The sequence below is a fragment of the Phalaenopsis equestris genome, unplaced genomic scaffold (genome assembly GCF_001263595.1).
Source record: "Phalaenopsis equestris unplaced genomic scaffold, ASM126359v1 Scaffold000282, whole genome shotgun sequence".
Taxonomy (NCBI): Eukaryota; Viridiplantae; Streptophyta; class Magnoliopsida; order Asparagales; family Orchidaceae; genus Phalaenopsis; species Phalaenopsis equestris.
This window is the reverse complement of record NW_018164724.1, coordinates 272078-286140: the sequence shown is the minus strand read 5'-3', so window position 1 is coordinate 286140 and position 14063 is coordinate 272078. Positions and strand designations below refer to the sequence as shown.

At 31.0% G+C, this 14063-nt stretch overlaps 1 protein-coding gene across 2 annotated transcripts in view; it reads left to right on the top strand.

Annotated features, from left to right (window-relative positions):
- The window catches only part of LOC110024959 (NADP-specific glutamate dehydrogenase), a gene marked incomplete at its 5' end in the record, with an annotated part of 39372 nt that overhangs the window by 12033 nt on the left and 13276 nt on the right, over nt 1-14063 (top strand). Inside the window, 3 exon segments of one of the 2 annotated variants that reach the window (XM_020725164.1) lie at nt 10501-10559; nt 11396-11451; nt 12305-12390. In XM_020725164.1, coding sequence (XP_020580823.1) covers nt 10501-10559; nt 11396-11451; nt 12305-12390 — 201 coding nt within the window. 2 annotated transcript variants of the gene reach the window in all.

The following is a 14063-nucleotide window of genomic DNA, read 5'->3' as shown; positions in this document are numbered from 1 at the left end:
CGGTGTAGCTCCTGTGACATACAAAATTAGAGGACGGGAACATGCGAAGAAGAACGGAGACCTTATCCTCGACCGCGAATCCGAATTCCGACTATGAGCGTAGATGTTTTAGATTCGATTTGTGTTAAAAAAAGGCAGAGGTAGACCTAGGAAGATTTGGGCTTATTGTATGAAAAATGATCTTAAGAAAAATGATCTTAATTTACAAATGATCTTAATTTACTAGAACTAAATGAAAATATGACACTAAATAGGACGTAATGGAGAAAAAGGATTCATGTAGCCGACCCCACGTAGTGGGATTAAGGCTATGTTGTTGTAGTTGTTTTATATTTTGTATTTTAAAATATTGTTATCTTTTTTGCATGAATATTTGCATTAGGCAGGTTCATATAGTGGCATATGATTCGATGCTACGATGTTCACGCACATGCGTTCATGTATTGGCCTTTTGCAAATCTCTAATTTTTTCTTCAAGAATATGATGTATAATCATCTGATATAAACTACTTGTATCCTGATCATTCTGTATTTTGAGCTTCAACTATAATGCTTCCATATCTATAGGAAGGTCAGTTTCTCGAGTTAGCATTTATATGTTCATTGAATTTGCGATTGAAGGCATTTACTACGACATTTTCCTTTTTAAGATAATAATGTCAATCAATGTCATAATTTTTTTTCAGTTAGGATGATTTTCTTTGCTTCAAGTATTACTCTTTTTGAGTGAAAATATATTTCAAATTTATGATATGTATATATTTCACGTCATACCCCTCCAAAGCCTGAGAGCGAACATTATTGTAGCAAACTCTAAATATATGCTGAGTAATTCAACTCGTGTGATTTAAATTATTTTGAAGTATATGCAACCACTTTTTTGTTCTTGTATTGAAATACATCCCAAACACTTCAAAGATGTATCATTGTATATCTGAAATCCCTTGGTTCCAAATGCAAATGTTGATACTGTTGCATATATCAAACCCCTCTTATGCTTTTGGATGCTCTGCTCACATTCACCAGTTCAATCAAATTTTTTTTTATAGGTAACTTATATAACCAGAATGCAATATGAGAAATTCCTTTCTCAAATCTTTTAGTCACCAATTAATCCTAGAAAATTTTGATCCTCGATCCTAATTCGTTGTTTCCACCACTAATTTTTTCAGGATCTACGGATATACCTCATCACTGGTAATGTGTCAAAAAAAGAACCATTTTCACTTAATACTCACATTTAGAATACTTGACATGCAACTTATGCTCTTTCAGCAAACCAAAAATGATTCTCAAATGCGTGTATGATCATCATCATTGAATATATGTATTACAAACTTATGCTTTCTTAACAAATCTAATATATATTCAATAAACTCTATTACAAATTGATTCAAATAAGAGTTTAAGATTCTGTTCATCATATCCATGAATATCGTTGGAATATTAGTCTGTTTAGAAAGTTTAATAAAATATTCATTGCCAATTACTATCTTTTCAACGCCAATGTTCTTCACATTTACCTGATGGTAACTAGATCCTAAATTAATTCTAGAAAATGTTGAAACTCTTGCTAACTAGTCAACCAGATAGTCAATCTTTGGAAGAGGATATGTATTCTTAATAATGGCTTTATTTAGACCTCTATAGTCTATTCACAGTTACATCGTGTCATCTTTCTTTTTGACAAACAAGTTCGAAGCACTCCAAGAAGATGTGCTCAATCAAATAAATTCCCATTTGTTCAAATATGATATCATACTCTTTAAGTTTTGCAATTCCATAGTAGTCAATTGGTACAGTGGCTTGGCAATCCATGCTGAATATCTATTGCAAATTTAAACATCTTTTTCTAGTTTAAATCGGAAAGCTCTGAGGAAAGAAATCAATATAGTCATTATCTATAGAGATAGCATTTATATCACAAACATCCTCTTTGATATATTCTAATTTGGCGAAAAATATTAATTCCTGATATTTCATCTATTTATTTAGTTTAATAAAGGTAATGAGAGATGAAACCTGATGCGTGAGTTGGCGTCACGAGACACAATACACAGTACTCCTGTGACCTTGGAAATCGTGATTTTTGATACAATACCAGATTGTGGAACGCAAGACCGCATGATTCGGGCTACAATGCAGCCGATAGCGCCACAAAAAATTTTCTGTTTTCAACATATTTCTTTTCTTTTTTTTATTTTGTTTTGTATTATTGTATCTTCTATTTTTTTATTTTTTATTTTTATATTTCTAATTAAGTTATTTTCTAATAGGGAATGATTTTATGTTATTATTTTCTAGTTTAGGGTGATTTTTTATTTTCTTTGTGTTATAGAGATTGTATCTCTGATTTATACAATTACTGAGTGCTATATCATTTTCTTTTTACAAGTTATGTAACTGTATCTTGCACAAGGATAGATGGAATCTCATTGCCGCCCTTATCTCACCGTTTCCTTGTTCGAGCTGCTTTAAATTTGCAGTTCAACTGCAGATTTCAACTCATATACCCATCCAATGTTGCCGATATTTCATATTTCTAATTCCTTGTTATTCCACAACCACTTCCTCGCCAAACCTACTTCCTAAATGCCTCTAGGAGCCTTAGAATAGGATCATTTGGTATCAGAGCCCGACAAACTATAAAATTTTGGGGATTTGTCTTTTCTGCCCCAATTCTAAAATTCTAAAAAAAAAAATTCCGCCATACACAAACTATCCATATTGTAATTTCTTGCCCCAACCATAAATTTTCAAATCAAAGATTCCTACATTCACCAAAATTCTACCCCAATGCCGACCACCGAAATCTATGCCCCGACTAATCTTGATTTGCAATCCTACATATGTCAAAACGATCATTGATCGAAAGGAAATAACACATTGCTGCCGAGGATAAACTCTCAGTGAGGTACCTAAGAACTTTCTATTTAGGATATGTGGTAGAAAATCATTCAACTACAATAGAGACTTGTCGTATTTGAAAGGAGACAATCCCGTGAGGTCACCCATAACCACAACGGTGACTCACCAGATCTAGAGGAGGAAGTAAATATCTTCGATGAAATAGTTTTCAGTAATCAAGAACCAATATCAAAAAATTTGGCATGAAATATTAGAGAGAAGCCATGATTTTGGAGTGTAGATTCACTTGTCGAATTTTGACGGTTGTATAGATTTGGACAAGTTCATCGAGTGGATTTGGGCAATGGTACATGTATTTAAGTACAAGAGCGCCTCAACTGACACAAGGGTAAAGCTGAAAAATTATTAAGCTCAGGAAAAATGCTTCATTGCGACTGATAATTTTAAAGTGCCTATGCCAATGTGAGAGAAAAATAAAATTACTACCTGATCTAATATGAAATAGGAGATGCAGCAAAAATACATTCTCTTATATAGCCGATATGACATGTTTTGAGACATTATCACTTATAGTTACAAGATTTCTCAGTCGAGGAGTACACAACTAAGTTTGAGTAGCTTATTTTGAAGTGTGATGATATTGTCTAAGGCTTCTAGAAGATATTTAAGAGTCGAGTTTGGCGGTAGGGGTTGTGGAATGGCTAGGGGAAGGAAATCCACGAGTTTGACGAAGTTTGGACCGGGATAAATTTTGCTCGGCGCCTGTCCCAACTGAAAACATCAAACAACATTGACACGAGGTACGAATGTAGAGGGTTCACAATCTGCTCTCGAGTAAGATACAAACACATCATTTGCAAAAGGAAATGATACAATATTTATTAAGGTAAATAACATATATTACAATTTTTCTCAACTCAAACCAAATCAAAGGTTGCATAATCCGAAAAATAGCAACATATAAATAGTTCCTCAAGTAAAAGTCCAACTTAAAAATAGAGAAATAGGAAAAGAATTAGTAAAGGAACAAAAGGAAAGAAAAAAACAGTTGAAATAGGAATGCCTTGATGGTTTTTAATATTGCGGGAGTTTTGTATTCGTTGGATCCCGATCAACGGAACTCGTAAAATTGCAGAATCATGTGAAAAAGGGATCGTGTATCCCATGCGGGAAGAAATCGTGGAAGCATGTGGAAATAGGATCATGAATTCGTGCAGGAAGCTCCCATGTCATGTGAGCTGGTGAAGCTTGAGGAAAACACCTTTGCTAGGTTTCTAGGGGCTTGAGACCCTCTATTGGCAATGTGGCACAATTGCAACCATATTGAACATTATAGGATGTTCAAACCTTAACTCTAAAGGTGGAGAGGCAACACCGCAGTATCAGGTTTACATTCAACTACAGTTCAATCCCCTGATTAAGCAACACGAGTACACACAGTTGAGTATCTTAGCCTACCCCGCTAGAGAAACAAATCAGTTAAAAGTGAGGACAACATGGAGCCTCTAGCACTCCTAAATTCGTCTCAGTTGGGAAATACTTTAGTTATCGCACCTTTGGCTACATTGCATCAGATTACTTAAATAAAAGGGTGATATCTTTCGCTTAGCATGGTGCAATGGAGAAGACTTATGGTGAAGGCCTAGAGGAGGAGAGTGCAGAGGAGTAATAGCAACTAACTGACAAGGGAGAGATGGTATTGATTCAAGCTGACCCATGACTCCGACATGACTAATATTGGTTGTCCTAAAAGATGGTAAGTCTGAGGTAATGTGAGTTTATGCAGAATTTGAGGATGTGATGCCACAAACTATCTTTTTACAGGACTTGAGAAGCCCCAACAGGACTAGTATTAGTTGTCCAAATGGGTAGTGAGTTCGAGGAGTCAATACCAGATTTTTTGAATTTTCTGACATGCAGTTTATCTTCTAAGTTATCATTGTTGAGGAGATTCAACATGCCATCACTTTAGATAAAGATGAGAAATTTTTGAAAAATTATATGGAATAAGCTGAATGGTGAGTTTGCGCTTAGATCAATAGTGCACTCATGCCAGTATTCTCTCATTTACTCCAAATATATATTTTTTTCATTAATGCTTGTTTGTTTAAAGCAGGCTTTTCACCTTTAGGCTGCTTTATTCTCTAGACCTTTTTTTTCTCTCTGTGACTGTACCACTTTAGACACTTCTTGGCAGTTTCTTTTTGCACGGCTTTGCTCATCACATAGATAAAATTTCTTATATTTTAATAAACACCTTCCAGTGTGAGACTTCTCACAAGTTGATCATATTGGAGTAGGGTATCAACCTTCCTATCATCGTTGGTCAAAAATAAACTTTTGCTTCTTTTTAAACTATCTCCTCTACCATCCGCTAGCCTATTCTTATTATCACTTTCTTATTTTTATTTCGTCATAAGTGATATCATGCCTTAAGAATCTTGCACCCACAACATACTTATTAAATCCTTGATGCAAAAGAGGAATTAGAGGCTAGCACAACTAATCTCACTTTCTTCTAAAAAATTTATTGCATTTCTCTTATGAGTGCTAATCAATCGTTGAGGATATTTGGATAATGATGTAAATTTTGTGTGATACTGAATCACTATCCTGGATCCTTGAGTTGAAGCTACAAAATTCTCCTACATTTCCTGCTTTGTGGAAGGAGGAACGGGTTAATCTCTAAACACTTTCTGAAATTCATCCCAAGTGATTAGTGCTTTAGATTTTTCCTTGAGCTTCTCCAAATGTTGGCCTCTCTACCAATGCCCTGCCTCTCCTTCCAGTACAAGGATGGCCATAGATACTTGCCCATCGTAGAACACTATATTATTCAGGATCTTCTGTATCTAAATTATTCATTTTTTTGCAGCTATGGCGTTGACTCCTCCCTTCAGCCTGAGCGGCTTCTGACTTTAACATAATTTTCATGTATTTATAATTCTTTACACTGGCATTGGTGCTTGCACTAGTCATTGGCATTGCAGGTATTGTTGGCGGTGCTATTGATAGAATAAGCATTGCAGGCTCTACCAAAGATTATATTTTTTTTCCCAATGTGCATCACCATTTTTATTGTATTCCTGGACTTCATCGCTACAAGATTTGGGACATGCAACTCGTATAGTTGTTGCTTTGAGAGTGCTGCCTTCATAAGTGCAACTATCTCAAGTATCTCAACTGCAATGCTAGGTTGAGCTGATTGTCTAAATTTGCATATTGCATTCTATATGAAATGGTCAAAAATACAAAAAAACAATGCAACTTGCATGTAAAATGTGGGATTTATCCTTCCCGACGAAGCAAAGAAGAGGACTATCACTATCTATATGTTTCCAAACAAAATTACAATGAAAGCAGTTTCCACGTAAAAGTGGACGGCCCTGTTGCAGTCCCTAGAGATGAAATGGAATAGTTTAGAAAGGCAAGGTCCAGGCTGTCCTAGGTTCTGATTTGCCAAGCTCTATCTTCCATGATCCGACAGAGAAAATTGCTAGCATGGATTCTGTCACGTTCAGTGATGATACCCTTCCCTACGAGTACTCTTTCAGCCATACTGTCTACAACTCATTATCATCATTTAATGCATATTATTATATTCATATTCATGTATGGAATAACATATCACATTTAATCTCTTTTTCAACGCACAAAATTTGAACAAGATCTCATATTTTTAATCTCCAGAGTTAAATTGTTTTAATACCACTTTCTGTCATGTCTCATAATGACCTCTCCTAGTCAAACATATAGCAAAATAATGGTGGGTTAAGCTCCGTTGACTAATTCTATCACCAACATTCCTTGTGAAACTATACAAGCCAAACCAAAGCAAGAATAAATTTAATCACCTAAAAGATTCAAACATAACATATTATGTAATTTCCGATTTTAAGACATCTAATGGTGAGTGAGCGAAGGCATTCTAAAATATGCCATGTATTTGGATTAAGCAATGTTTACCATACATTGAAGTTTATTTACACAATATCAAACTTTCATTATATACTTACCTTAAAATGCTTAATATTTCACTCCAAAACTATATGTTGAACCATGGAATAATTTCTTCAAAAGCCAATCCTCAATTAAACTTAAAAGTTCAACAAAATAAATAATTCTAAAGCAAAATTCAAATTTTCAAAGAATGGAAATAATATTATATGCCAAAAATTTGATACGAGCAATGAAAATAAAACATAAATTGTTCTTATGTATTGCTTATTATTTTTAAGAATTGGCCATACTTGGATAATAACTAACATAGTAATACTAGGGAAAATTTTATCGAAAAAAACTTTAGAAGAGATGTTCAATTATAATTTGTGCTATGTTAGTCAACTTACAGGTTTAAACATTAGAGTCATCTTTTCATAATATTTATTTATTTACTTTATTTATTTCTTAAATTTAAATATCTTATTTTAGTTTTAGAATATATAATGTATATGGATCTAGTTTCATTGACTATAATAAGGTAGTGGACTATTTTAGATCTATACCACATATCATAAGGTTAAAACTTTTGTTTCAATGCTGAATATTGATAACTTTTTTTTGCCTCCGTAAGAGCTCACCTTGGTCATCTTGTTTGTACGTGTTATTATAAATATATTATTTTGAGGACCGTTTTGTCTCTATATGAGCTCGCCTTTGTCGTATTTTATGTACAGATTGTAATAGAAGTATCATCGCCAACCATTCCCATGTACAACAACAACAACAACAACAACAAGCTTTTATCCCACTAAGTGGGGTCGGCCAACCATTTCCATATAACATGATCTTTTTTATGCTCATTTTATATTTAATGCCGGACATTTGAATACATATATCATTCATCTTTAACATGCAATTCAATTATGAGCATTGATCTGTAGCTCATAAGTGTAAGTTGTCTTATTAAAATACAAAAAATTAAACAGATTGTAATAGAAGTATCATTGCCAACCATTCCCATGTACTACAACAACAAGCTTTTATTCCACTTAGTGTGGTCGGCCAACCATACCCATATAACATGATCTTTTTTAAGATCATTTTAATGCTGGACATTTGAATACATGTATTATTCATCTTTAACATGCAATTCAATTGTGAGCATTGATCTGTACCTCGTAAGTGTAAGTTGCCATTTTAAAATACAAATTTTTAATTTTTAATTGTTCAAATTTATGCTTGTCATAATTTGAAATAACTTGAAATTATTTAATGTTAATTGGTAGGACATAGCATGCACTGTATATGGTGAAGCACTTTCTAACTTGAAGATTACAGACAAGCCAAATTTATAAATTTTCATGTAAAAGACAAATAATTTTATTCCTTGAATTAGATATTATCTCGCCCATTTGACGATTGACCACAAAACCAAATTTCTCATTACTATTCATTCCCTTGAAATGTTGTTTGTTTGTAATAGATCTATGAAATGTATACTTTTTTATTTGTAAAATTTTCTAACTTTCTTACTCAAATTTAATTCAAAAGAACCTCAAAATTACTTTTTTTCATACTAGCCTCAAAGCCTAGAACTTCGATTCAAAGTGGGATTCTCCAAATAAGTTTACCAGAAGGCAGAATTCACTTCAAAACCCTAGCTTTTTTTGTCTATGGCCACTCTAGATCTCACTTGTTTGTTTTTGTTGTTATGGGATTTGAAAGAATGGAAGTACAGGTAATAGTGCTTAATTCACTGTACATTTATATAACTAATATCATTATATATAAAATATTTAAAAAACTATCTCCATTTTCCATTTTCTCGACATGCACTCTAAGTGGGAATCCTTTTATTTCTACAGTACAATAATTGGGTCAGTAGTAAAAAGTATTTTTATAAATACTAATATTGAAGTTAGTTTTAGGATAATAAATTAATTAATCATTTTTTCATGTTATTGAATATACTAATATTTACAGGTATACTTATATATATCAAAATTTTGCTAATAAAATATATGATTAAAATATTATTTATTATTTCATTAGGTACAAAAAATAGGTATAAAATTTTGATTAATTTTGAAGTTTACCTTCACATTTTTTTAGCATTACAATTCCAAACAAACATAGATATACAACTATTATTGGTTTTTCTAATGCTTTTTCAAGTATAACTGAAAGAAGGAATTTACACCCCTTTATTTTAGAAAATAATTTTATTAGATTCAAAATTATTGCCAAGAGAAATAATTTTGCAAACTAAGGAATGAGATAGAAGACCTAAAAGTAAATGCTTGTTTCATTTTTGAACATTGAAGAAATACATGCACACTAGCTAAAGATGTATTTTGTCTAAGCAAGATTTATGATCTATAATTTTTAAGGTTTGTTCTGATCCATATATGTATTATCTCCGTCATTTTACCCTTGCTTCTATGCATCACAACATTTTTGGTTGAGGAGATTAGGAAAAGGTGTATACGTAGTGGCTGAACTGGAACTTAAGTAGAAGAGTGGTGAAATCAAGAGTTAAGGGGTGGCGAGTATTCAAGCATAAATCTTTCATCTCCTTAAACAAATTTTAAACTATTATAAATATTATTATTAAACTGGAAATATAGTTAATATTGAATTATTATTGAATATCTAATTTTAAGGGATAAAAATTTTAGTGAAAATCTCGAAGTGGTGAGTACCTACCCTAGCAACCCGTAGCTCTAACCACTTTGTATAAGGGCATTTTCTACATCTCTGCGATGTCGCTTATGTCGAACTTAAAAGCTTATGTTATGACACCAAAATGAAGAAGAATTGAGGGGAAAGATTACAGAGTTGAGGAAGGTGTTGAAGAATGGAGGAAAGGAAACCAATACTAGGAAGGACAGAGTTCGGCAATTAGAAGAACTAAAGAAAGGATAAGACTGCAAGCAATAGTGCCTTAAAGCACATTGTCAGATTGAGAGGGATAATAACGAGGCAGAGAGAGAAGAAACATTCTCATTTCAATAGTTTCTCTAATATCTTCTGAAGCCTTATCAATATAAAAGAGAAAAACTTAAGAATTTATTCATAATTATACCAATAAATAAATATCCATACCATATAAATCATAATATGCAAAAATCATAAAAATGGATAATAACGACTATAAAAGCATACGATGTAATGAAGTGGAAAATTGTGCTGGTCTAACCACGTGTCTGGTATCTATGCTGAGAATCCTTAATAAAAGTCCCATGAAATCTCCACTGAGAAGTAAATAAATATATATTTTTTCTATAGAAATCATCTCAGTTTAGTACTCAAAGACTTCAGCATGAAATCTTTTAGGAGGATTAATATATATATATATATATATATATATAAACAGTAATAAATTTCTTAAAATTTTTTGAATATATTAAAATAATTATTTTTCTCGTCATCTCTGAGCTATTTTGATATCATATACTTCAAATATTTCTATAAAGCCTTTTTATGGAATAAGCTAACTTAAATTGATTTTGATACTTTGATGAAGTGATTTTTGTTTTTATTCACTTTTATAAAATAGTTGTATATGGGCATAACTTCTCGTTTTGTATAAATTATTAATGTTTATAATAGTGCTTATGGTGACCTATAATATCTTGTCTTTATCGTAGTTAGATTTCCCTGTTATGCTTATGCAGGGAAATTTTACAGGACCAAAGATCTTCTGGTCAGGTTCTAGCCTCCGGACTGAAGCTACTGGCTATGGACTGGTATTTAATTATGCATCTCTTTGTTAATTTTTATTTACACGCATATTTACGAGGAATAAATCCCATGATGCAAGGCTGATAAAAGATATTTAAAAAATGATAAATATATATCCCTATAATTCTTTTACGTAGTAAAAATTCAGTCGGACATTCAAGTTACTTTTATAGTTGATCTTCGTAAAAATCTCATTCACTTACAATGCACACAGCTTAAAATTATTGTGCATTTTTATATCTGTATTTTTTCAGCTTTTCTTAATCTGTTTTTACCTGAATAAATTTAGTAACTTCATAGCATATTTAAATTTAGTAGCCTTGAATGCAATATCGTGAAGTCATATCTTGCATTTGATATTAAAATTTAAAATTTCACCAAAGAAAAATTGATTTATAAAATGTCTGTAATAATACTCTTTTCAAATTTCAGTTGAACTCTTTTAAAAATGATTTAAAAAGACAAGTAGTTTCAGCACATTTTTGAGTGACTAATATTCTTCAACTTCATTTTAAAATTGTTTTCTGTCCAAATTTAAAATTTTAAAAAGTTTAGAAAGAGAGGGAAAGCATCCATCCAAGGATTTCGAAATTTTAAATTCTTGAATGAGATGATTTTTTTCTCAATTGAATTTCTTATTTAAGAAATACTTAAATCTAATAAATATGAGGGTACCATAGTTTTGTTCATCTACTTTCATGTCTCTCTTTTTCATTTTCCCTTACTATATATATGGAATTGTAACATGTTCTGCATATGCAGGCATTAATTTTAAATTTTCTTTTGCTTTGATTAGTTCTTAGATTTGGTTGGGAGCTCAAAAAGCTTATTCTATTTGCAGGTTTTCTTCGCACGGCTTATACTTGCAGATATGAATAAGGAGCTTAAAGGATTAAGGTCTTCTAATCCCATAGGTTTATACATGACATTTTAGATTGTTAGAAAACACGCAAAGCCATACAATTAACCCATATTTTACGAGTTCAACTTTGATATTTTCCCCTGTCACTAATGGACCATTTTTACCCTTTCATATGATTAGTCTTAATTGTTTATTAAACTAGTAACGGATTCCATGCACTAAATGAGAAAATTTATGTAGATAATTGTTAATGGTCAACATTTTCAATATAATAGAGTAGATGAAACTAGGGGCAGTTATATACAAAGCACACAATTCTTATGTATTTACATATCCCACACCTAAATATTTATATTTACACACATAGCACTCAAATCGTTAATTTCATATAAAAAATAGCTTTGTTACCACTTTTAGAAAGTCAAATACATTTTTTTATGCATAAGTTTAAAATACCAATGTTTTGTGTGTGTAAATATAAAATTTTAGGTGTGAGATATGTAAATACATAAACATTGTGTTCTATGTATTTAAATTTGCAATGAAATTATTAAATGAACATATTGCTTATATCTTGTTTGGAGCATTTCATGTGTCAATGAACTAATAATAATTGGCGTGTGTCGACCAAATTGTTTGATGGTCTTCTATAACTCATTTATAATTCATGTAGTCTTAGTAGGTAGCTCATTTGGATCTAATATTTTAATTGTATACATCTTTTTCAAAGTTGATACTTCTTAGTCGATGAAATGATACTTTGATATCAGAATTTTTCTCTTTCTTATTAATGCCTTTTCCATTTATTTTGGCAACATCATATTTGTTTTGAATATATTTTAAATGTTGTTGTGCCTGCATTTATGGATGTCTAATTCTAAATAACAGATGTGTTGTGAGTGGTGCTGGGAAGATAGCAATGCATGTCCTGGAGAAGCTTCTTGCTTGTGGAGCTATACCTATCACAATTTCAGGTAGTGTTTTGTGCTTGATTAATGCTTAAATAAGTAAAATAAACAGTACTTTACTATATGCGGAATGATACTTGGTGATAACTCTGTAATGATTTAGACCCTTGAACTTGTATGTTTTCCAATTTCTATTTCGTGTTGAACTTCCTTTGCTTTATTGTGTTTACTAGTACTTTCATTAATGTTTTTGGTTTTTATTGTTTTGAACTTTCTTTTGTTAGGTTGTGATGCATCTTCATAGGTTTAATTTGTTACATTTGTGTATAAAATTAATACTAAGTTGTCTCGCTACTCTTGTTCTGAATTTTCTTGAGGGCATCATAAATGAATATTAAAATATTATTAAAATAATTAGAAAGAGTTGGATGATATAGAGCAGAAAAGAGTGAGTTTCAAGAGCAAAAAATGTTACTTATGTAACTTGGTGTAAATACAATGCATTGAACAAAATTGAACATTGAACATAAATATAAGAAACTCAAGAAAATTGAATTCCCTGAATTAGTTCCTTTTTTATGTTTTTTTCTTAATTTTTTAAGAAGTGAAAAGAATTAATTTTTGATAAAAACTGTCATCAACGAGCAGCTTAGATTTATAATTTTGTGAAAGATAGGTGAAAGTAAATACAAAATTGATAGATTTTTTTTAATTTATGCAGTTCAATCGTAAAAAAATTGGCCGACCCCACGTAGTGGGATTAAGGCTTTTTTGTTGTTGTTGTTGTATGCAGTTCAATCAAAATATGATAGATGAATCAAATTAAGATGCAAATTACATTTTTTTTTAATTTCTAAAGTAATTGTAAATTATGAAAAAAATTATATTAAAATGTCATGATGTTGAAAATATATTTATAATTTTTAAAAAATTGACAATTTAACTATTGTATTCTGATAATACATGAAAAAGGCGAATTTAATCAAAATCTGATGCATGAAATAAATTTGGGAATTAAATAGAAATTATTTCAAATTCATTAACTTAATATAAATATCATCATTGTTTGTAATAAAGTTTCATGGAAGTTCAGAAAATGGTATCATATTTGGAAATTTCTGTTGATCGCATATTATAAAGTTTTCAAAATATTTAAAATTTTATTTCTATTCTATAATTTTTTTAGAACATGAAACATTTGCATTTAATTTTCAAATAACTAAATTATCTCTAAATTGATTGAAATTATAAAAAAAATTAAATATATTTATATTTTATGAAAGCTAGATTTTATCTATTAAATTAAATAAGGATGTTTTTTTAAATTATTGGAATGTCTTTTTTATTTTTATATTTTTTATATCTTTATTTTTTATTGAAATTATGATCTATCTATTTTTGTTTGGATTTTGAAACTAAAATTTCTTTAATTCTATTAATCTAATCAATATCTTGATTACGTGCCAAGTTGAATTTTTATGTGTCACAAAATTACTTGAATATGGTTAGTCCTGTCTCAAAAAGCGTAACCCAATGATTAGGTTGTTATGTGGCGACTCCATATATCATATCTGTACACTCTCTTCCACGTAACGTAACTCAAGCGCTAATTATGTCACTGAGGAGATAAGTGTCGGATGCCAATCAGAAGTTTACCATATGAGAGATACAACGACCACTTTGCTGAGTGCTAGAATAGCTCGATAAAATTGAGAAATGAAGACTATCCAAAAAAACCA